This window comes from Rattus norvegicus, chromosome X (assembly GCF_021556685.1).
Source record: "Rattus norvegicus strain SHRSP/BbbUtx chromosome X, alternate assembly SHRSP_T2T, whole genome shotgun sequence".
Classification (NCBI taxonomy): domain Eukaryota; kingdom Metazoa; phylum Chordata; class Mammalia; order Rodentia; family Muridae; genus Rattus; species Rattus norvegicus.
Window position 1 is genome coordinate 129,819,443 of NC_141554.1, and position 24,501 is coordinate 129,843,943.

At 41.8% G+C, this 24,501-nt stretch overlaps 1 protein-coding gene and 1 pseudogene across 1 annotated transcript; both read right to left on the minus strand.

Annotated features, from left to right (window-relative positions):
- Positions 1 to 6,342: 6,342 nt before the first annotated feature.
- Positions 6,343 to 6,907, minus strand: LOC147998361 (actin, cytoplasmic 1-like). The gene is made up of 2 exons (XM_087601184.1): positions 6,847 to 6,907; positions 6,343 to 6,673 (listed from the first exon to the last, which is right to left on the minus strand). Exons 1-2 carry the CDS (start codon positions 6,885 to 6,887, stop codon positions 6,346 to 6,348), a joined length of 369 nt encoding a protein of 122 aa, XP_087457310.1. The 5' UTR covers positions 6,888 to 6,907; the 3' UTR covers positions 6,343 to 6,345.
- A 1,890-nt stretch (positions 6,908 to 8,797) lies between these two features.
- Positions 8,798 to 8,901, minus strand: LOC120099528 (U2 spliceosomal RNA; annotated as a pseudogene).
- Between the last annotated feature and the right edge of the window lie 15,600 nt (positions 8,902 to 24,501).

Genomic DNA, 24,501 nt, shown 5'->3' on the forward strand with positions numbered 1-24,501 from the left:
AGCTACTATACCCATTGAAAGAGAATTTCTTTTTTTTTTTTTAATTTTTTTTATCTTTAGTACATTGGGTATTTCTTACTTACATTTCGATTGTTATTCCGCTTCCCGGTTTCCGAGCCAACATCCCCCTCCCCCCTCCCCTTCCTTATGGGTGTTCCCCTCCCAACCCTCCCCCCATTGCCGCCCTCCCCCCATAGACTAGTTCACTGGGGGTTCAGTCTTAGCAGGACCGAGGGCTTCCCCTTCCACTGGTGCTCTTACTAGAATATTCATTGCTACCTATGAAGTCAAAGTCCAGGGTCAGTCCATGTATAGTCTTTAGGTAGTGGCTTAGTCCCTGGAAGCTCTGGTTGCTTGGCATTGTTGTACATATGGGGTCTCGAGCCCCTTCAAGCTCTTCCAGTTCTTTCTCTGATTCCTTCAACGGGGGTTCTATTCTCAGTTCAGTGGTTTGCTGCTGGCATTCGCCTCTCTGTATTTGCTGTATTCTGGCTGTGTCTCTCAGGAGAGATCTATATCTGGCTCCTGTCGGTCTGCACTTCTTTGCTTCATCCATCTTGTCTAATTGGGTGGCTGTATATGTATGTGCCACATGTGGGGCAGGTTCTGAATGGGTGTTCCTTCTGCCTCTGTTTTAATCTTTGCCTCCCTATTCCCTGCCAAGGGTATTCTTGTTCCCCTTTTAAAGAAGGAATGAAGCTTTCACATTTTGGTCATCCTTCTTGAGTTTCATGTGTTCTGTGCATCTAGGGTAATTCGAGCTTTTGGGCTAATAGCCACTTATCAATGAGTGCATACCATGTGTGTTTTTCTGTGATTGGGTTACCTTACTCAGAATGATATTTTCCAGTTCCATCCATTTGCCTATGAATTTCATAAAGGCATTGTTTTTGATAGCTGAGTAATATTCCATTGTGTAGATGTACCACATTTTCTGTATCCATTCCTCTGTTGAAGGGCATCTGGGATCTTTCCAGCTTCTGGCTATTATAAATAAGGCTGCTATGAACATAGTGGAGCACGTGTCTTTTTTATATGTTGGGGCATCTTTTGGGTATATGCCCAAGAGAGGTATAGCTGGGTCTTCAGGTAGTTCAATTTTCTGAGGAACCTCTAGACTGATTTCCAGAATGGTTGTACCAGTCTACAATCCCAGCAAAAATGGAGGAGTTTTCCACTTTCTCCACATCCTCGCCAGCATCTGTTGTCTCTTGAGTTTTTGATCTTAGCCATTCTCACTGGTGTGAGGTGAAATCTCAGGGTTGTTTTGATTTGCATTTCCCTTATGACTAAAGATGTTGAACATTTCTTTAGGTGTTTCTTAGCCATTCGGCATTCCTCAGCTGTGAATTCTTTGTTTAGCTCTGAACCCCTTTTTTTAATAGGGTTATTTGTCTCCCTGCGGTCTAACTTCTTGAGTTCTTTGTATATTTTGGATATAAGGCCTCTATCTGTTGTAGGATTGGTAAAGATCTTTTCCCAATCTGTTGGTTGCCGTTTTGTCCTAACCACAGTGTCCTTTGCCTTACAGAAGCTTTGCAGTTTTATGAGATCCCATTTGTCGATTCTTGATCTTAGAGCGTAAGCCATTGGTGTTTTGTTCAGGAAATTTTCTCCAGTGCCCATGTGTTCGAGATGCTTCCCCACTTTTTCTTCTATTAGTTTGAGTGTATCTGGTTTGATGTGGAGGTCCTTGATCCACTTGGACTTAAGCTTTGTACAGGGTGATAAGCATGGATCGATCTGCATTCTTCTACATGCTGACCTCCAGTTGAACCAGCACCATTTGTTGAAAGTGCTATCTTTTTTTTCCATTGGATGGTTTTGGCTCCTTTGTCAAAAATCAAGTGACCATAGGTGTGTGGTTCATTTCTGGGTCTTCAATTCTATTCCACTGGTCTATCTGTCTGTCTCTGTACCAATGCCATGCAGTTTTTATCACTATTGCTCTGTAATACTGCTTGAGTTCAGGGATAGTGATTCCCCCTGAAGTCCTTTTATTGTTGAGGATAGTTTTAGCTATCCTGGGTTTTTTGTTATTCCAGATGAATTTGCAAATTGTTCTGTCTAACTCTCTGAAGAATTGGATTGGTATTTTGATGGGGATTGCATTGAATGAAAGAGAATTTCTTAATGTGACAAAAAGTATAAATGAAAAGCCCATAGCTAACATATTTTATTTAATGATGAAAGGCTGAAAGCACATGGTCGAACATTTAGAAAAACATGATGCCTGAATTATCAATAATATTTAACATTTTATACAATACTCCACGATGAGTAGGCAAGAAACAAAATCATATCAGAAAGAAAAAAGAATAAAGCTATCTCTAGACATAGATCACATGATCTTACATGTGGTAACTCTAGGGAATGACCATACACAAGCACATGATCACATAGACAGTAGACGGAAGTACAACGTTTCAGAAAAATTACGAGGTACAATGTTAAGGTAAAAAATCCAGTTGTAATTTTCCACTGCAGCAAAGGACCCTCTGAAAATGAAATTAATTATATAGCAGAAGGGTAAAATATTTAGGCATAAATTTAATTACAAAATAATAAATTATAGTGAAGACTAAAGATGCTGCTTATATAAAAGGCCATATGAAAAGATTCTGTATTTATGATTACGAGACCTAGTTTGGTGAGGAAGCAGTTACTAGTGAAAATGATCTGCAGAATCAGTTCTAGCCTTAGCAAAAATGTCCTCTCTAGTTTTGGTCAGCTTGTCACAAACTACAGTCACCCAGGGTGGAGGGAGCTTCATGTGAGGAATTGCTCCCAGCAGATTGACTTGTGGGCACATGTGCAGGGCATCTTTAAAAGAAATGACTGATGTGGGAGGATCCAGCCCACTGTAGGTGGCTCTACTCTGAGTAGCGGGTTGTATTAAAAAGCGGGAGGAGCAAATCATAGTGTCCCTCCATACTCTTTGCCTCAGTTCCTGCTTCCGGATTCCTGTATGAGTTTCTGCTCTGACTTCTCTCAATAATGGACTTAGGCGTGCAAGTGTAAGCAAGACAAATGTTTTACTCCCAGAGTTGCTTTAGGTCCGGGGTTTCATCGTGGAAATAGAAAGTAAAGTAGGACCCAGACCAAATAAGGATACTTATACCTAAAAGTTACTATGCCATATGAGATATTGTTGTGCTTCCTAAACTATTTGTATCAATGGTTTTGTGTGTTGGCTTATATTCATCTTCTTGTGTCATTTCTTACAAAGTTATGTAAACTACGTGCTTTAAAGTATAGAATTATACTTTCCCACAGTAAGGAGACTCGAAATCTGAGAATAAAGTGCCTGATTCTGGTGTGTGTGTGTGTGTGTGTGTGTGTGTGTGTGTGTGTGTGTGTGTGTGTGTGTGTGTGTGTAAAGGAAAAGGGAGAATGAGAGGAAGGGAGCTATCATGATTGAGACTTATTGATATGTACTGATGTCTTATAAGGTACTAATCCGCTGGGTCAAGGACACCACCCCCACACACTTAAGCTCTCATTTAATCCAGCCCTACCTCCACCCCACTCCAGCTCAATGCATGCTCTTATGATCTATTTTAATCTTAATCAGCCCTTTGTCCCACGTCTCCTTTCTTGGTGCTGTGACTGGCACAGAACCTCACATGATTCCAGCAAACTCCATTTGCAGCCCGTTTAGGTACTTTGCTGTGGAGGCCTTAGAAAAATTGTTCGCTTTCCTCTTCTTTTGTTCCTTCCCTCATCTGCATTTATTCCAACTTCTTTTTTTGGCACTAGCACCTTAGCCTTATTTTAGAAACTCCCGTCTCTGTCCCAGCAGCAACAACCACCAAGTCACCCTATGTTCTCTCACTTTTTAGGAGTGGAGTCAGTTCAGAACTTTCTAGAAAATTTGACTCACGAAAGTAGATACGGTTGAAGCATGAAGCGGCTCTTGCTCAAGACCTGGAGCTCTCTGGTGTTTGCTCTGGTTCCTTAACTGGAACTTGCTGGGCTTGCTCATGTTTAAAATCCTTCAACTAAAGTAGCCCTTCTTTCACTAGTGAGCTGCGGCTGGACTTTGTTTGCCACAGTCCAAACAAAACAAAACATAAAAACCAAACCAAAAACTCAGTCATATGAAGTTATCATTAAATCACTTGGAAAATATGTATCAATGTCCTTTGTAATTTTTCTAGGAGTATTCCAGCCACTTGGGATTTCTTCCTAAGTGGCTAGTTGACTGTTCTCTCTTGTTAATAAGAGAAAATGGGAATTAACAACTCTGTACACCTTCATTGTAAGTGCAGGAAGGAATGAGACTCAAGGAAACTCTGTGCTTCACAGAATATGTATCTACTGCTAGATGAAGCCTCCAGAGACAATAAAGACACTACCGATGCTGTTGTGGTAACCCTCTGTAGTTGAAATACTACTTCTCAACTGTGAGATTTCTTACTTTGCTACACATGTCTTCAGAGGCTGTATTCATGGCTATGCTTTGGAACACATTTGTGTAAAGCCCTGTAGTGTTCTCTCAGGAATACATTACATAGTTTTGCTTATGGGAGAACTTGCTCTTTCTCAAACCAGTGCCAATTATTTGAGGAACCTGCACTTGAGATTTATTAATAGCTGCGGTGGGGTCAGAAAGCTGCTCTCTTGGTATTTGTGGCATGTAAAAGATAAAGGGGTAGCCTGAGCCATTGGGTTCCCTTTACATTACTCCACTGCAATCTGCAGTTGAAGCTCAGACACGTCCAGACTGTGGGTACTGAGCCAGAAAGAGGGAGCTGAGCATTTTTGGCAGCTTAGACCTTTCCACTGGAACACTCAATGCACCCTCTGAAGATTCCACACATAGAAGTGCTGGAAATTCTGCGGTGTGGTTGATTTTGAGCTCACATTTGAAGACACAGCTTTCTCTAACACAAGCATCTAGATCTATACTCGACCTATCTCCTGATTAGTGGCCAAACGTCTCTTCGAACTGGGCTTTGGTTTTTACTGACTATGAAAGAACTTGATTCTCCTGGTCTTTCCCCAGGCATTCTTCCATAGCTTGGTCATTCACCCTTGAAAGAGACTGATTTTCCCACTACCCCTTTTGTGGCCGTTCTTTTTTTAAACTGAGTGTTTTGTTTTTTCCTCTAAAAATTCTCATTGAAAAAAAAAGGGGTGTTGATGATTTAAAACCCTAAGATTTATTCATCCTTGGTGTGAATTTTGTGATATTTAGTAAGTTCATTATTTGGGAAAAAAAGAAAATGAATAATTTTTGAGACCTTTTTTGAGTGTTGAGCTGGAGACATGGTTCAACAGTAAAGAGCTTCTCTGTCTCTTGTAGAGACTCAGTGGGTGGCTCAGACTGGGTACCTATAACTAACTTTAGGGGATCTTGTGCCCTCTTCAGGACTCTGTAGGCACCTGCACCTACACTTGCACATACGTGAATACATATATTTTTAAAAAATACATACACATAACTTAAAAATGTTTGTATGTCCTCTTCAGCCTGTGACATTTTAGAAAAATTCAGGATGCCCACACCGACAATTTGGGGTGGGGCTTAGGCTGTAGTCGAGTGGTAGTATGCTAATCTAGCACACACAAAACCCTGAGTGAGATCGCCACACTGAAAAGGGACATAACTCTCTCTCTTTTTTTCAGTTTCTGCAGCACTTTTATTTTTCTTTACACAATGACATGTTGCTGGGGCCTAGTGTTCTCACTGAATAGTAGAAAACCAAAATTTGTCATTTCTTAAAGAACTGAGTAAAAAAAAAACTTACATAAATTAAAATGATGAATAATAGTACATTTACAGGTGTCGATGCAAACGTTCCCAACTCAAGGCAAGTAACAACCCATGGCCGTCAGGAGGGGAAAAAAAAAAAAAAACAGAACAGAAACTGGGTCCTACGGCTCGAACTTTCCCACCCTGTTAGATTGGCAAGTAAGAAGTGGTAATTGGTTCAGGAACCCTTGCCAGCCTCGGTAAATCCTGAAAGTCTGCTGTTCATTAATAACCAGCACAGATCGCTACGTGGAGCTCACAGAGATCCACTGGGCTGGGGACTTCTCTTCCACAGCATGCTCACCCCAGTCACCAAGTGACCGAGCCACATGAACTAAGGACTAAATCAAGATATGCACAGGGTATTAATATATACCAAGGAAACATTTAACTTGAATACAAGGTCAAAATCAGCAACAAGTTCTACCATCCAGTGCTGATATCAGATACAAGTTTCAAGGACAAATTTCTTTTCAAAGGCTTATTCCAGTTTCACGAGGCTAGCACGGGGTGTGTACATTTGCCAGGGCAAATCGATACTTCAGAATCAGCTCATGCAGCGGATGCCTGGCACATGCTCAGTCCATCTAGAAGCATTTGCGGTGGACGATGGAGGGGCCCGACTCGTCATACTCTTGTTCGCTGATCCACATCTGCTGGAAGGTGGACAGTGAGGCCAGGATGGAGCCGCCAATCCAGACTAAGTACTTGCAGTCAGAGGGAGCAATGATCTTAATCTTCATTGTGCTGGGTGCAAGGGCTGTGATCTCCTTCTGCATCCTGTCAGCAATGCCTAGATACATGATGGTATCACCAGACAGTACTGTATTGGCGTACAGGTCTTTGCGGATTTCCACATCACACTTCATGATGGAGTTGAAAGTGGTTTCATGGATGCCACAGGATTCCATGCCCAGGAAGAAGTCTCCAGACACCTGGACTGCTCATTGTCGATGGTGATCACCCGCCCATCAGTCAGCTGATAACTCTTCTCCAAGGAGGAAGATGATGCAGTAGCCATTTCTTGCTCAAAATCTAGGGCAACATAACACAGCTTCTTTATGTCATGGACAATTTCCCTCTCAGCAGTGGTGGTAAAGCTGTAGCCCCGTCCAGTCAGGATCTTCATGAGGTAGTCTGTCAGGTCCCAGCCAGCCAGGTCCAGGTGCAAGATGGCGTGGGGAAAGGCGCAGCCCTCATAGATGGGCACTGTGTGTGTGACCACCTCACCAGAGTCTTTGACAATGTTAGTGGTTCTCCCAGATGCATAAAAGGAGAACACTGCCTGAATAGTCACGTACATGGCTGGGGTATTGGAGGTTTCAAACATTATCTGTGACATCTCTCTGTTAGTTTTGGGGTTCAGAGGGGCCTCGGTCAGAAGCACCAGGTGCTCCTGGAGGGCCACACGCAGCTCGTTGTAGAAGGTGTGGTGACAGCTTTTCTCCATATCATCCCAGTTAGTTACAATGCAGTGCTCTATAGGATACTTCAGGGTCAGGATACCCCTCTTGCTCTGGGCCTCGTCGCCCACATAGGAGTCTTTCTGGCCCATGCCCACTATGATGCCCTAGTGTCAGGGGTGCCCGATGATGGAAGCAGGAATAAATGTCTTAACTCACGAAGATCTATAATGAAATTAGGACCCCAGACTGAGAATGAAAAGGTGAGTTGAAGTGCTGCCAAAGACACCTGCTAATCTGTTTTAAGTCCGATCATCATCTTGAATATAAGTTCCCAATTTGACAGAAATCCATTTAGTCAATTCTACGGCATCGAAAATAGACAAAATTGAATGTTAATTTCATATACATAACTAAAACGTAGGTGATCTGTGCAGCTCATGATGACCCTAACCCACTCTTCACTGCTCCACCAGAGGGCAGGCAATCAGAAAGAAATGAAACAATAAGAAAGGAAGTGATACTGTCAACCCATCAAGGAATGTGGAGGTTCTAAGGTCCATTTCTTACATTTGTCCCCAGAAGCCCTAGTATATCTAGCTTCTATGTACACTTCTAGAGGGACACTGAATTTAACTCATGTCCCAGCCATTTCTAGTTCAAGAACTACTTTAGTGTCTGCTCTATGTGAAACACTATTCTAGACACTGGAGATCCTGCAGTAAACAAGGCATGAAAACATTTCCCTATAGAACTAATGCTCGGATGTTGGTTTATAATCCCCTCGAGCCTCAGTTTCCTATTTGTATCATGTGAACAATAGCACTAGAATTTCTGTGAGCATTTAAATTGGATACTTAAGCACCATGCAGAGTTTATTATGATTTGATTTATAGCTTGTACATTACTCTCACATAGTGCCTATAAAATTTTAATTTTATTGTATTTTATGGTCCATATATGGATTTATTTATTTATTGTATTATTGCTATAATTTATAGCCTGTACATAGCCTTATATTGTGCCTATGGTGGTTCACTTTTGACTTGACACCATTTTGTAAACAGTTTCATATAAAAGTGCTTCTACTTAGTTTCCATGGTTGTGTAACATTTCCTGGTGTCAATTTATCGTAAGACTTACATATAACTCTATTCTAGCATATACTTGGTATGTACTAGCTTCTCAGCAAGAACCAGTTGAAAGAGAGCATGAATATTGCACATTTCATTTGTATTTTTAATATGCCATCAACACTGTCTTGTGAATGTTTCCGATTAAAGTTCCAAGAGTAGAATACTTATATCAAAATCACAATACATAGCATAAATATGTTCCTGATTCTCACTCTATATTGACAGTACTAATATAAAATTAATGGTTACTGTATTGTATTTTTCTTTGTGTTCTTTACTTATTAATAATGTTGACATTCCTCCATTTAGTTACTTGCCATTTGGATTTGTTGTCGTCAAACTTATTTGTTTGTGGACTGGAACAATTTGGAAGAAAAACAGGCAAGGCTCTCTGTGTGTACTATTAACTGGGAAGGCTAGCATCAAAATAATGCCTGAGTTATCAGGACATCTGGGACAGGAAATGAGGACACTGAAGGAAGAGTGACACTGAAAAGAAGATAGAGTACCGAATACACACTTCATAGTTTTTTTAAAAAATGTATTATTAAACTGATAAGAACAGATATTACACGTGATCTTAGCCCTAAGGCCGAGATGGTGTTCATCCCCGCTGTGGGTACCATCATCTGCAAGAAGGGCCAGCTAATCAAACAGCTCTCTGGGTTCATCAGCGCCTCCATCAAGGAAAGATAGTGCCACCAGAAACACCTGACTTCAAAGTTCAAATGGTTGTCATCATTGGACCTCCAGAGGCTCAGTTTGAGACTCAGGGAAGAATCTATGGCAAACTAAAAGAAGAGAATTTTTTTTGGTCCCAAGGAGGAAGTGAAGCTGGAGACCCACATCCGGGTTCCAGCTTCAGCAGCTGACTGGGTCATTGGCAAAGGCGGAAAAGGGTGAATGAGCTGCAGAGCTTGACTGCAACTAAGGCGGTAGGGCCAAGAGACCAGACCCCGGATGAGAACGGCCAAGTCATTATTAAGATCATTGGACATTTCTATGACAGCCAGATGGCTCATCAGAAGATCCAAGACATCCTGACTAAAGTTAAGCAACAGCACCAGAAGGGACAGAGCAACCAGGACCAGCACGAAGAAAGTGACTCCTCCCTTTCCTGTCCCATTGGCTCCAGATCAGCAGGCAGAACACAGAACTGGAGGGCAGGTGGAGGACCAGTGTGCTCTTCCCAACGGGCCTGAGATTTAGTGGGAATCAGGGCGTTTGGGTCTGGCTGGAGATCAGGTTTACATGCTGTCTTGAGAAAAAGGTTCCAGGGAGAAATCCTAATCTCTCATCCCCAATTCAGCCAGCAGCCACAGCCCAACCCTCGGAATATCACCATTTATTCGTAGCTTGGGTTGCTTTTAAATGTGGACTGTCTTGAAGTTCTCCAGCCTCCCTAAGAAGGATGTGTCAGATTCCCGTGAGTAAGAGAAATAAAATTTCCTTCAGGTTTTATAAAACCTCAAAAAATGTATTTTGTTTTATGTATATGATGGTGTCTTAGGGTTTCCATTGCTGTGTACAGACACCATGACCAAGGTCACTCTTTTTTTTTTTTATTAACTTGAGTATTTCTTATATACATTTCAAGTGTTATTCCCTTTCCCGGTATCCGGGCAAACATCCCCCTCCCCCCTCCCCTTCCTTATGGGTGTTCCCCTCCCAACCGTCCCCCCATTGACGCCCTCCCCCCACCAGTCTAGTTCACTGGGGGTTCAGTCTTAGCAGGACCCAGGGCTTCCCCTTCCACTGGTGCTCTTACTAGGATATTCATTGCTACCTATGGGGTCAGAGTCCAGGGTCAGTCCATGTATAGTCTTTAGGTAGTGGCTTAGTCCCTGGAAGCTCTGGTTGCTTGGCATTGTTGTACTTTTGGGGTCTCGAGCCCCTTCAAGCTCTTCCAGTTCTTTCTCTGATTCCTTCAACGGGGGACCTATTCTCAGTTCAGTGGTTTGCTGCTGGCATTCGCCTCTCTGTATTTGCTGTGTTCTGGCTGTGTCTCTCAGGAGCGATCTACATCCGGCTCCTGTCGGTCTGCACTTCTTTGCTTCATCCATTTGTCTAATTGGGTGGCTGTATATGTATGGGCCACATGTGGGGCAGGCTCTGAATGGGTGTTCCTTCAGTCTCTGTTTTAATCTTTGCCTCTCTCTACCCTGCCAAGGGTATTCTTGTTCCCCTTTTAAAGAAGGAGTGAAGCATTCACATTTTGATCATCCGTCTTGAGTTTCATTTGTTCTAGGCATCTAGGGTAATTCAAGCATTTGGGCTAATAGCCACTTATCAATGAGTGCATACCATGTATGTCTTTCTGTGATTGGGTTAGCTCACTCAGGATGATGTTTTCCAGTTCCAACCATTTGCCTACGAATTTCATAAAGTCGTTGTTTTTGATAGCTGAGTAATATTCCATTGTGTAGATGTACCACATTTTCTGTATCCATTCCTCTGTTGAAGGGCATCTGGGTTCTTTCCAGGTTCTGGCTATTATAAATAAGGCTGCAATGAACATAGTGGAGCACGTGTCTTTTTTATATGTTGGGGCATCTTTTGGGTATATGCCCAAGAGAGGTATAGCTGGATCCTCAGGCAGTTCAATGTCCAATTTTCTGAGGATCCTCCAGACTGATTTCCAGAATGGTTGTACCAGTTTGCAATCCCACCAACAATGGAGGAGTGTTCCTCTTTCTCCACATCCTCGCCAGCATCTGCTGTCACCTGAGTTTTTGATCTTAGCCAATCGCACTGGTGTGAGGTGAAATCTCAGGGTTGTTTTGATTTGCATTTCCCTTATGACTAAAGATGTTGAACATTTCTTTAGGTGTTTCTTAGCCATTCGGCATTCCTCAGCTGTGAATTCTTTGTTTAGTTCTGAACCCCATTTTTTAATAGGGTTATTTGTTTCCCTGCGGTCTAACTTCTTGAGTTCTTTGTATATTTTGGATATAAGGCCTCTATCTGTTGTAGGATTGGTAAAGATCTTTTCCCAATCTGTTGGTTGCCGTTTTGTCCTAACCACAGTGTCCTTTGCCTTACAGAAGCTTTGCAGTTTTATGAGATCCCATTTGTCGATTCTTGATCTTAGAGCGTAAGCCATTGGTGGTTTGTTTAGGAAATTTTTTCCAGTGCCCATGTGTTCCAGATGCTTCCCTAGCTTTTCTTCTATTAGTTTGAGTGTGTCTGGTTTGATGTGGAGGTCCTTGATCCACTTGGACTTAAGCTTTGTACAGGGTGATAAGCATGGATCGATCTGCATTCTTCTACATGTTGCCCTCCAGTTGAACCAGCACCATTTGCTGAAAATGCTATCTTTTTTCCATTGGATGGTTTTGGCTCCTTTGTCAAAAATCAAGTGACCATAGGTGTGTGGGTTCATTTCTGGGTCTTCAATTCTATTCCATTGGTCTATCTGTCTGTCTCTGTACCAATACCATGCAGTTTTTATCACTATTGCTCTGTAATACTGCTTGAGTTCAGGGATAGTGATTCCCCCTGAAGTCCTTTTATTGTTGAGGATAGCTTTAGCTATCCTGGGTTTTTTGTTATTCCAGATGAATTTGCAAATTGTTCTGTCTAACTCTTTGAAGAATTGGATTGGTATTTTGATGGGGATTGCATTGAATCTGTAGATTGCTTTTGGTAAAATGGCCATTTTTACTATATTAATCCTGCCAATCCATGAGCATGGGAGATCTTTCCATCTTCTGAGGTTTTCTTCAATTTCCTTCTTCAGTGTCTTGAAGTTCTTATTGTACAGATCTTTTACTTGCTTTGTTAAAGTCACACCGAGGTACTTTATATTATTTGGGTCTATTATGAAGGGTGTCGTTTCCCTAATTTCTTTCTCGGCTTGTTTATCTTTTGTATAGAGGAAGGCAAATGATTTATTTGAGTTAATTTTATACCCAGCCACGTTGCTGAAGTTGTTTATCAGCTTTAGTAGTTCTCTGGTGGAACTTTTGGGATCACTTAAATATACTATCATATCATCTGCAAATAGTGATATTTTGACTTCTTCTTTTCCGATCTGTATCCCCTTGACCTCCTTTTGTTGTCTGATTGCTCTGGCTAGAACTTCAAGAACTATATTGAATAAGTAGGGAGAGAGTGGGCAGCCTTGTCTAGTCCCTGATTTTAGTGGGATTGCTTCAAGTTTCTCTCCATTTAGTTTAATGTTAGCAACTGGTTTGCTGTATATGTCTTTTACTATGTTCAGGTATGGGCCTTGAATTCCTATTCTTTCCAGGACTTTTATCATGAAGGGGTGTTGAATTTTGTCAAATGCTTTCTCAGCGTCTAATGAAGTGATCATGTGGTTTTGTTCTTTCAGTTTGTTTATATAATGGATCACGTTGATGGTTTTCCGTATATTAAACCATCCCTGCATGCCTGGGATGAAGCCTACTTGATCATGGTGGATGATTGTTTTGATGTGCTCTTGGATTCAGTTTGCCAGAATTTTGTTGAGTATTTTTGCGTCGATATTCATAAGGGAAATTGGTCTGAAGTTCTCTTTCTTTGTTGTGTCTTTGTGTGGTTTAGGTATAAGAGTAATTGTGGCTTCATAGAAGGTATTCGGTAGTGTTCCATCTGTTTCAATTTTGTGGAATAGTTTGGATAATATTGGTATGAGGTCTTCTATGAAGGTTTGATAGAATTCTGCACTAAACCCATCTGGACCTGGGCTCTTTTTGGTTGGGAGACCTTTAATGACTGCTTCTATTTCCTTAGGAGTTATGGGGTTGTTTAACTGGTTTATCTGTTCCTGATTTAACTTCGGTACCTGGTATCTGTCTAGGAAATTGTCCATTTCCTGCAGATTTTCAAGTTTTGTTGAATATAGGTTTTTATAATAAGATCTGATGATTTTTTTAATTTCCTCTGAATCTGTAGTTATGTCTCCCTTTTCATTTCTGATTTTGTTAATTTGGACGCACTCTCTGTGTCCTCTTGTTAGTCTGGCTAAGGGTTTATCTATCTTGTTGATTTTCTCAAAGAACCAACTTTTGGTTCTGTTGATTTTTTCTATGGTCCTTTTTGTTTCTACTTGGTTGATTTCCGCTCTGAGTTTGATTATTTCCTGCCTTCTACTCCTCCTGGGTGTATTTGCTTCTTTTTGTTCTAGAGCTTTTAGGTGTGCTGTCAAGCTGCTGACATATGCTCTTTCCTGTTTCTTTCTGCAGGCACTCGGCGCTATGAGTTTTCCTCTTAGCACAGCTTTCATTGTGTCCCATAAGTTTGGGTATGTTGTACCTTCATTTTCATTAAATTCTAAAAAGTTTTTAATTTCTTTCTTTATTTCTTCCTTGACCAGGTTATCATTGAGTAGAGCATTGTTCAATTTCCAAGTATATGTGGGCATTCTTCCTTGATTGTTATTGAAGACCAGTTTTAGGCCGTGGTGGTCCGATAGCACGCATGGGATTATTTCTATCTTTCTGTACCTGTTGAGGCCCGTTTTTTGACCAATTATATGGTCAGTTTTGGAGAAAGTACCATGAGGAGCTGAGAAGAAGGTATATCCTTTTGCTTTAGGATAGAATGTTCTATAAATATCCGTTTTGTCCATTTGGCTCATGACTTCTCTTAGTCTGTCTACATCTCTGTTTAATTTCTGTTTCCATGATCTGTCCATTGATGAGAGTGGGGTGTTGAAATCTCCCACTATTATTGTGTGAGGTGCAATGTGTGTTTTGATCTTTAGTAAGGTTTCTTTTACATATGTAGGTGCCCTTGTATTTGGGGCATAGATATTTAGGATTGAGAGTTCATCTTGGTGGATTTTTCCTTTGATGAATATGAAGTGTCCTTCCTTATCTTTTTTGATGACTTTTAATTGAAAATTGATTTTATTTGATATTAGAATGGCTACTCCAGCTTGCTTCTTCTGACCATTTGCTTGGAAAATTGTTTTCCAGCCTTTCACTCTGAGGTAGTGTCTGTCTTTGTGTCTAGGTGTGTTTCCTGTAGGCAGCAGAATGCAGGGTCCTCGTTGCATATCCAGTTTGTTAATCTATGTCTTTTTATTGGGGAGTTGAGGCCATTGATGTTGAGAGATATTAAGGAATAGTGATTATTGCTTCCCGCTATATTCATATTTGAATGTGAGGTTATGTTTGTGTGCTTTCATTCTCTTTGTTTTGTTGCCAAGACGATTAGTTTCTTGCTTCTTCTAGGGTATAGCTTGCCTCCTTATGTTGGGCTTTACCATTTATTATCCTTTGTAGTGCTGGATTTGTAGAAAGATATTGTGTAAATTTGGTTTTGTCATGGAATATCTTGGTTTCTCCATCTATGTTAATTGAGAGTTTTGCAGGATACAGTAACCTGGGCTGGCATTTGTGTTCTCTTAGAGTCTGTATGACATCAGTCCAGGATCTTCTGGCCTTCATAGTTTCTGGCGAGAAGTCTGGTGTGATTCTGATAGGTCTCCCTTTATATGTTACTTGACCTTTTTCCCTTACTGCTTTTAATATTCTTTCTTTATTTTGTGCGTTTGGTGTTTTGACTATTATGTGACGGGAGGTGTTTCTTTTCTGTTCCAATCTATTTGGAGTTCTGTAGGCTTCTTGTATGCCTATGGGTATCTCTTTTTTTAGATTAGGGAAGTTTTCTTCTATGATTTTGTTGAAGATATTTACTGGTCCTTTGAGCTGGGAGTCTTCACTCTCTTCTATACCTATTATCCTTAGGTTTGATCTTCTCATTGAGTCCTGGATTTCCTGTATGTTTTGGACCAGTAGCTTTTTCTGCTTTACATTATCTTTGACAGTTGAGTCAATGATTTCTATGGAATCTTCTGCTCCTGCGATTCTCTCTTCCATCTCTTGTATTCTGTTGGTGAAACTTGTATCTACAGCTCCTTGTCTTTTCTTTTGGTTTTCTATATCCAGGGTTGTTTCCATGTGTTCTTTCTTGATTGCTTCTATTTCCATTTTTAATTCCTTCAACTGTTTTATTGTGTTTTCCTGGAATTCTTTCAGGGATTTTTGCGATTCCTCTCTGTAGGCTTCTACTTGTTTATTAATGTTTTCCTGTGTTTCCCTAAGGGAGCTCTTCATGTCTTTTTTGAAGTCCTCCAGCATCATGATCAAATATGATTTTGAAACTAGATCTTGCTTTTCTGGTGTGTTTGGATATTCCATGTTTGTTTTGGTGGGAGAATTGGGCTCCGATGATGCCATGTAGTCTTGGTTTCTGTTGCTTGGGTTCCTGCGCTTGCCTCTCGCCATCAGATTATCTCTAGTGTTACTTTGTTCTGCTATTTCTGACAGTGGCTAGACTGTCCTATAAGCCTGTGTGTCAGGAGTGCTGTAGACCTGTTTTCCTCTCTTTCAGTCAGTAATGGGGACAGAGTGTTCTGCTTTCGGGCGTGTAGTTTTTCCTCTCTACAGGTCTTCAGCTGTTCCTGTGGGCCTGTGTCTTGAGTTCACCAGGCAGCTTTCTTGCAGCAGACAAGTTGGTCTTACCTGTGGTCCCGAGGCTCAAGTTCGCTCGTGGGGTGCTGCCCACGGGCTCTCTGCAGCGGCAGCAACCAGGAAGACCTGTGCCGCCCCTTCCGGGAGCTTCAGTGCACCAGGGTTCCAGATGGCCTTTGGTGTTTTCCTCTGGTGTCCGAGATGTGTGTGCAGAGAGCAGTCTCTTCTGGTTTCCCAGGCTTGTCTGCCTCTCTGAAGGTTTAGCTCTCCCTCCCACGGGATTTGGGTGCAGAGAACTGTTTATCCAGTCTGTTTCCCTCAGGTTCTGGTGGTGTCTCAGGCAGGGGTCCTGCCGCTCCTGGGCCCTCCCCCACGGGAGCCCAGAGGCCTTATACAGTTTCCTCTTGGGCCAGGGATGTGGGCAGGGGTGGGCAGTGTTGGTGGTCTCTTCTGCTCTGCAGCCTCAGGAGTGCCCACCTGACCAGGTGGTGAGGTCTGGGAGCAGAGAGCCTCTGCGGGCCGGGATCCGCGGGTCGACCAAGGTCACTCTTATAAGGACAACATTTAATCGGGGCTGGCTTACAGGTTCATAGGTTCAATCCAACATCATCAAGGAGGAAGCAGGCAGGGTGTAGGAGGAGCTGAGAGTTCTACATCTTGTTCTGGAGGTAAACAGAAGACTGGCTACCAGGCAGCTAGGACAAGGGTCTTAAAGCCAAGACCCACAATGACACACCTGTTCCACCAAGGCCATACCTCCTAACAGTACCACTCCCTGGGCCAAGCATATTCAAACCATCACAGGCTGTTTGGTGCATGCGTGGCATGTGTGCATATGTTCGTGCATTTGTGTGTGTGTGTGTGTGTGTGTGTGTGTGTGTGTGTGTATGTGCCTACCATGTGCATGCTTGGTGCACTTGGAGGCCAATGGAGTCTGATGTATCTCCTGGAATTACAGACGGTTGTGAGCCCGCATGTGGGTGCTGGGAATTGAACCACTAGTTCTCTGTAACAGCAGCCAGTGCTTTTAACTGCTGAGCCATCTTTCCATTCCTTGTCTGTCAATAGATGCCAGTATAATAGATGACACATAAAAACTGTTACCACAGAGTACTTCTTTGTTATATCATATGAGGCATAGGGTTGTTTTGTGCAATGAGCACCTGCAGCTCATTGGGAGTGAGCACAGCAAAACCTGCAGTGGCTGGGTTGGAGTTGAGAGCGCTGATACAGCAGTAGGCATGGAAATTTTGATGAATTAGTATCAATTGGAGGCTGGTTTGCCATGTGATTTGCATATCTGTGGTTTGGGGTTATGCCTCCCCATACTTATCCCTTTTCTCTGAAGAACAAACTTTGTTGGGTGGTTAAAATTAAGCAATGAACCCTTGATCTGAAATTATTTGATAAAATGAGCGATTGTGTGGTTTTTAAAAAGAGTATGTTTGGAAATATTTTTAAACCAACAACAAAATCACCAGTATAGTACACAAAATTTCCAAATTTCTTTCGCCTATAATCCCATTATCGTTTCCTTACTTATGCAGTGAACCAATTTAAAGTAGATGAGGATATGATGTTTCTTCATTCCTAAATATTCCTGTATATGTATCTTCGAGCTATGTACGTTCTTCAAACTTACCAGTATGCGATCTTCCACCTCAGAAAATCTGTATTGGTAAAATACTATAATTTGTAGACCCCATAACAACTTTACTATTTTGATGAGCTCACCCTTTTGGTTCAGGAATCCCTCCAGGAATATTTAGCTATCAGCAGCCATCAACAGTGTCTGTCCAGAAGTTAGCTGCTGTAGTAACTCTACAGGATCCTTCACTAGAAGATAGCATTATAGTCTTTTATTATCTTTCATTTCCTCAGTGGCTTTAGAAAACACTGTGTTTTAGGGCTGGGGAGATGATTCACTCAATAAAGCACTTGCTCTGCAAGGACTTGGGCTACAGAAGCATGAGGTCCTGAGCTAGGATCCTAAGCACCCATATAAAAGCCAAGTATTTTTGTGTAACTGTGACCCTAGTCCTGGGAAGATGGAGAAAAGAGGAATCCCCAAAGTTCATTGACCAGTTAGTCTAAGCTAACAGGTGAGCCATTGGTTCAGGAAGAAACCCTTCTTCTTAGAAGCAGTGTGGTAGAAATGATGCTGTGTTTTTATTAGTGCTAAATGCCAGAGGGCAGGCATGCCACGTCCTCTAGTCTTATTACTGGTGATACAAATTTTCATCACTTACTATTGTTGGTATCTTCAGGTGTCCTATTATAAACACACCAATTTTGTTCTTTGTAATAGATTAAAATTGGGGGGAGATATTTGCAAATCAAGCCAAAATCCAGTTCCTTGGCAATCAGCCACCTACCAGCCTTAGCTTCCCGAATGAACTGCCACTGTCATGATAGTCAAATAGTGCTTCTTTATTTCCATTAATCTTTCTACATTATTTGACATCTTGCTGTAGACAGACTGTCTTTAGCACCAGATATTTATTGTTATTATGCAACCAGCTCCAACTTAGTGCCTTACAACAATAATTGTTTAGCCAGCTTATAAATCTGTGATTTTGGCAAGGTGATATGTCAACTAGAGCATTTGGGCTGATCAACACACTTCCAACATGGTCCACTCATATAACTAACTGATGCTGGTTCACAGTTAGGACCTCACATTGGGCTGTCAGCCAGAGCCTTTATATGAAGCCTCTCCATGTGGCTGCCTGATTTCATCCCAGGGTTGTGACTGAGATACAATAACATTACAAGAGAACAAAGTAGAAGTTCAGTAGTCCTTGTGTAGCATAACCTCAGAAGGAAAGCATTTACTTCCATTTATCTGTTGGCTGAGGCAGTCACAAATACATAGGTTTAAGGGGAGGGAATATAGTCCATATTATTTCATGGAACAATTATTAATAGTATACTATAAGAACAGCCTTTACAACACAAATATGTTTTGGTCAACATCTTTGTAGTCTACAGCCTGCCTTTTGTTCCATTTACTAACTCATTTATCTCACAGTGAAAGACCCTCGGAGCGGGGAGACTCTCACTCAAGTCTTCGGATGACGCGCCCCCCCCCAAGAACTCATGTAAGATCGTCCTTGCTGTAATTTACACGAGGTTTATTGATAGGAACCAGTGCACTGGGGTCGAGACTCGTATCCCACGCAGGGGCAGAGGAGTTCGACCTCCAGTAGCTAAGAGAAGGGGAATTTAAAGGAAGAAACCACAACCCAAGGGGGTAGTGAGGGCATCATTGGAAAATGTCGAGAATACCAGTGAAAAATCACAAGGAGAAGCTTCCTGTTTCTCAAGATTGTTTTTTAAGATTTTAATCTAACTTTATGGTCAGCTAGTTCCTGGGAGAGAGTTGTTGAACCAGCTGGTGTAATCACAGTTCCAGGGCCCAACCAGTTTCTTTCTTCTGCTCTAAACTTTTGTCTAGGGGGCAACCTTAAAACTTCTACCTTTCAACTACATGTACATGAATTCCTATGTTACACAATCAATCAAAATCTATCACTACATTTATTTTGATGCCCAGATTGTTGCAGATTTGACTAGTGGAGGCTTTTGTTCCAGTTGGTTTTGTGTGTGTGTCCTTTTGACATTTTCCATTACTTTACCAGAGAATAGTACATAAAAACTAAGATCTAAAAAAACCCTGTGTACTCTTTCTTTGTGGAATGTTTCTTAGCAAACAGAGCTAGGAAGTGTGTATCAACAGTCCCTGACTTACAATGATAGCCTAGCTTATAGTTTTCTACTTTATGATGGTGGAAAAGTACAGTATGTTTTTTACTACAATATTATTTTCTACCTTCAGTTACTTATTGTGTGTGTGTGTGTGTGTGTGTGTGTGTGTGCGCATGCATGCATGCGTGTGTATGTGTGTGTGTGTGTGTTTAGAAACTGTCTTATGTACCTCAGACTGACCTCAAACTAGCTACATAGCAAAGGATAGTCTTGAACTCCTGATCCTTTTGTTTCCATTTACCTCATGCTGGGATGGTGGGCATGTGCCATCACTTGTTTTAGGAGGTGCTTGGGCTTGAACCCAGGATATCATGCTGTTAGGTAAATACAGGCTGTTAGGTATGATGGATAAGCTTGCTGTCAACTTGATACACCTGGAAAATGAACCCTTACTGGGAGAATTGCCTCCATCAGATTGGCCTGTAGGCATGTCTATAGTGTATTTTTTTGATTGCTGATTGATGGAAAAAGGGCCTAACCACTGGAGGTGGTGCCACCCCTAGCAGGTGGGCTGTCTAAGAAAAGCGGCTGGCTGAGAACTTGGGATCAAGCCACTAAACAGTGTTTCTCAGTGGGTTTTTACTTCAGTGTCTGCTTCCAGGTTCCTGCCCTGAGTTACTGCCCTGACTTTTCTCAGTGAAGAACTATTATCTGGTGGTGTCAAATGAAATGACACCTTTCCTCCCTAAATTGTTTTTGTTATTTTTTATTTTTTAGTCTTGGTCACAACAACAGAAAATGAAATCGGAACATTCATTGACCGAGTTACATCTCCAGTCTTAATGATCCCATATTCTTCTATATCACAATTGCCAATATATTTCCATATTGCATTCTATACTGCTTCAGAACCTCATGTCTTTGGGCACTGAAATATATACACTTCTACTTGATCTCTGTGCAGCTCCCATTTGGTCCCCATTACTGCCCCATGGCCACTGGTTGCCTGTCTGATTCCCCAGCACTTTGTGACTCCTGCATACCAATGATAGGCCCTCATGTGCGCTCTTTCCTACTAATGAATCCTTCACATTTGGAGAAAAGAATGGAAAGAGAACAGGAATCCTTGTGTTTTGATATGATTAAAAGTGACACAAATGTGGTATAGAGTCATTTCTATTTGAATGAAGGATATACTAGCTTCTTTAATTACATGAATGGATGGATGGATATACTACTAGTGTCTTAGGGTTTCCATGGCTGTGAACAGACATCATGATCAAGGCAACTCTTATAAGGACAACAGTTAATTGGGACTGGCTTACAGGTTCAGAGGTTCAGTCCATTATCATCATGGCAGCATCCAGGCAGGCATGGTACAGGCAGAGCTGAGAGTTCTACATCTTCATCTGAAGGCCCTGCTAGGAGGAGACTGACTTCCAGGCAGCTAGGACTAGAGTATTAAAACCCACACCCACGGCTGCCGCTGCAGAGAGCCCGTGGGCAGCACCCCACGAGCGAACTTGAGCCCCGGGACCACAGGTAAGACCAACTTTTCTGCTGCAAGAAAGCTGCCTGGGGAGCTTGGGACACAGGGAAGCAGAATTCCTCTATGACTGGGCACGATCTGTGTTTACCGGAAGTCCCACACCCGCGGATCCCGGCCCGCAGCAGCTCTCTGCCCCCAGACCCTGTGAGAGAGAGACCCAACCGCCTGGTCAGGTGGGCACTCCTGAGGCTGCAGAGCAGAAGAGACCACCAACACTGCTCACCCCTGCCCACATCCCTGGCCCAAGAGGAAACTGTATAAGGCCTCTGGGCTCCCGTGGGGGAGGGCCCAGGAGCGGCAGGACCCCTGCCTGAGACACCACCAGAACCTGAGGGAAACAGACCGGATAAACAGTTCTCTGCACCCAAATCCCGTGGGAGGGAGAGCTGAACCTTCAGAGAGGCAGACAAGCCTGGGAAACCAGAAGAGACTGCTCTCTGCACACACATCTCGGAATCCAGAGGAAAAAGCCAAAGACCATCTGGAACCCTGGTGCACTGAAGCTCCCGGAAGGGGCGGCACAGGTCTTCCTGGTTGCTGCCGCTGCAGAGAGCCCGTGGGCAGCACCCCACGAGCGAACTTGAGCCTCGGGACCACAGGTAAGACCAACTTGTCTGCTGCAAGAAAGCTGCCTGGTGAACTCAAGACACAGGCCCACAGGAACAGCTGAAGACCTGTAGAGAGGAAAAACTACACGCCCGAAAGCAGAACACTCTGTCCCCATAACTGACTGAAAGAGAGGAAAACAGGTCTACAGCACTCCTCACACACAGGCTTATAGGACAGTCTAGCCACTGTCAGAAATACCAGAACAAAATAACACTAGAGATAATCTGATGGCGAGAGGCAAGCGCAGGAACCCAAGCAACAGAAACCAAGACTACATGGCACCATCGGAGCCCAATTCTCCCATCAAAACAAACATGGAATATCCAAACACACCAGAAAAGCAAGATCTAGTTTCAAAATAATTTTTGATCATGATGCTGGAGGACTTCAAGAAAGACGTGAAGAAATCCCTTAGAGAACAAGTAGAAGCCTACAGAGAGGAATCGCAAAAATGCCTGAAAGAATCACAAAAATCCCTGAAAGAATTCCAGGAAAACATAAATAAACAAGTAGAAGCCCATAGAGAGGAGACACAAAAATCCCTGAAAGAATTCCAGGAAAACATAAATAAACAAGTAGAAGCCCATAGAGAGGAGACACAAAAATCCCTGAAAGAATTCCAGGAAAACATAAATAAACAAGTAGAAGCCCATAGAGAGGAGACACAAAAATCCCTGAAAGAATTCCAGGAAAACACAATCAAACAGTTGAAGGAATTAAAAATGGAAATAGAAGCAATCAAAAAAGAACACATGGAAACAACCCTGGATATAGAAAACCAAAAGAAGAGACAAGGAGCTGTAGATACAAGCTTCACCAACAGAATACAAGAGATGGAAGAGAGAATCTCAGGAGCAGAAGATTCCATAGAAATCATTGACTCAACTGTCAAAGATAATGTAAAGCGGAAAAAGCTACTGGTCCAAAACATACAGGAAATCCAGGACTCAATGAGAAGATCAAACCTAAGGATAATAGGTATAGAAGAGAGTGAAGACTCCCAGCTCAAAGGACCAGTAAATATCTTCAACAAAATCATAGAAGAAAACTTCCCTAACCTAAAAAAAGAGATACCCATAGACATACAAGAAGCCTACAGAACTCCAAATAGATTGGACCAGAAAAGAAACACCTCCCGTCACATAATTGTCAAAACACCAAACGCACAAAATAAAGAAAGAATATTAAAAGCAGTAAGGGAAAAAGGTCAAGTAACATATAAAGGGAGACCTATCAGAATCACACCAGACTTCTCGCCAGAAACTATGAAGGCCAGAAGATCCTGGACTGATGTCATACAGACCCTAAGAGAACACAAATGCCAGCCCAGGTTACTGTATCCAGCAAAACTCTCAATTAACATTGATGGAGAAACCAAGATATTCCATGACAAAACCAAATTTACACAATATCTTTCTACAAATCCAGCACTACAAAGGATAATAAATGGTAAAGCCCAACATAAGGAGGCAAGCTATACCCTAGAAGAAGCAAGAAACTAATCGTCTTGGGAACAAAACAAAGAGAATGAAAGCACACAAACATAACCTCACATCCAAATATGAATATACCGGGAAGCAATAATCACTATTCCTTAATATCTCTCAATATCAATGGCCTCAACTCCCCAATAAAAAGACATAGATTAACAAACTGGATACGCAACGAGGACCCTGCATTCTGCTGCCTACAGGAAACACACCTAGACACAAAGACAGACACTACCTCAGAGTAAAAGGCTGGAAAACAACTTTCCAAGCAAATGGTCAGAAGAAGCAAGCTGGAGTAGCCATTCTAATATCAAATAAAATCAATTTCCAACTAAAAGTCATCAAAAAAGATAAGGAAGGACACTTCATATTCATCAAAGGAAAAATCCACCAAGATGAATTCTCAATCCTAAATATCTATGCCCCAAATACAAGGGCACCTACATACGTAAAAGAAACCTTACTAAAGCTCAAAACACACATTGCACCTCACACAATAATAGTGGGAGATTTCAACACCCCACTCTCATCAATGGACAGATCATGGAAACAGAAATTAAACAGTGATGTCGACAGACTAAGAGAAGTCATGAGCCAAATGGACTTAACGGATATTTATAGAACATTCTATCCTAAAGCAAAAGGATATACCTTCTTCTCAGCTCCTCATGGTACTTTCTCCAAAATTGACCATATAATTGGTCAAAAAACGGGCCTCAACAGGTACAGAAAGATAGAAATAATCCCATGCGTGCTATCGGACCACCTCGGCCTAAAACTGGTCTTCAATAACAATAAGGGAAGAATGCCCACATATATGTGGAAATTGAACAATGCTCTACTCAATGATAACCTGGTCAAGGAAGAAATAAAGAAAGAAATTAAAAACTTTTTAGAATTTAATGAAAATGAAGATACAACATACCCAAACTTATGGGACACAATGAAAGCTGTGCTAAGAGGAAAACTCATAGCGCCGAGTGCCTACAGAAAGAAACAGGAAAGAGCATATGTCAGCAGCTTGACAGCACACCTAAAAGCTCTAGAACAAAAAGAAGCAAATACACCCAGGAGGAGTAGAAGGCAGGAAATAATCAAACTCAGAGCGGAAATCAACCAAGTAGAAACAAAAAGGACCATAGAAAGAATCAACAGAACCAAAAGTTGGTTCTTTGAGAAAATCAACAAGATAGATAAACCCTTAGCCAGACTAACGAGAGGCACAGAGAGTGCGTCCAAATTAACAAAATCAGAAATGAAAAGGGAGACATAACTACAGATTCAGAGGAAATTAAAAAAATCATCAGATCTTACTATAAAAACCTATATTCAACAAAACTTGAAAATCTTTAGGAAATGGACAATTTCCTAGACAGATACCAGGTATCGAAGTTAAATCAGGAACAGATAAACCAGTTAAACAA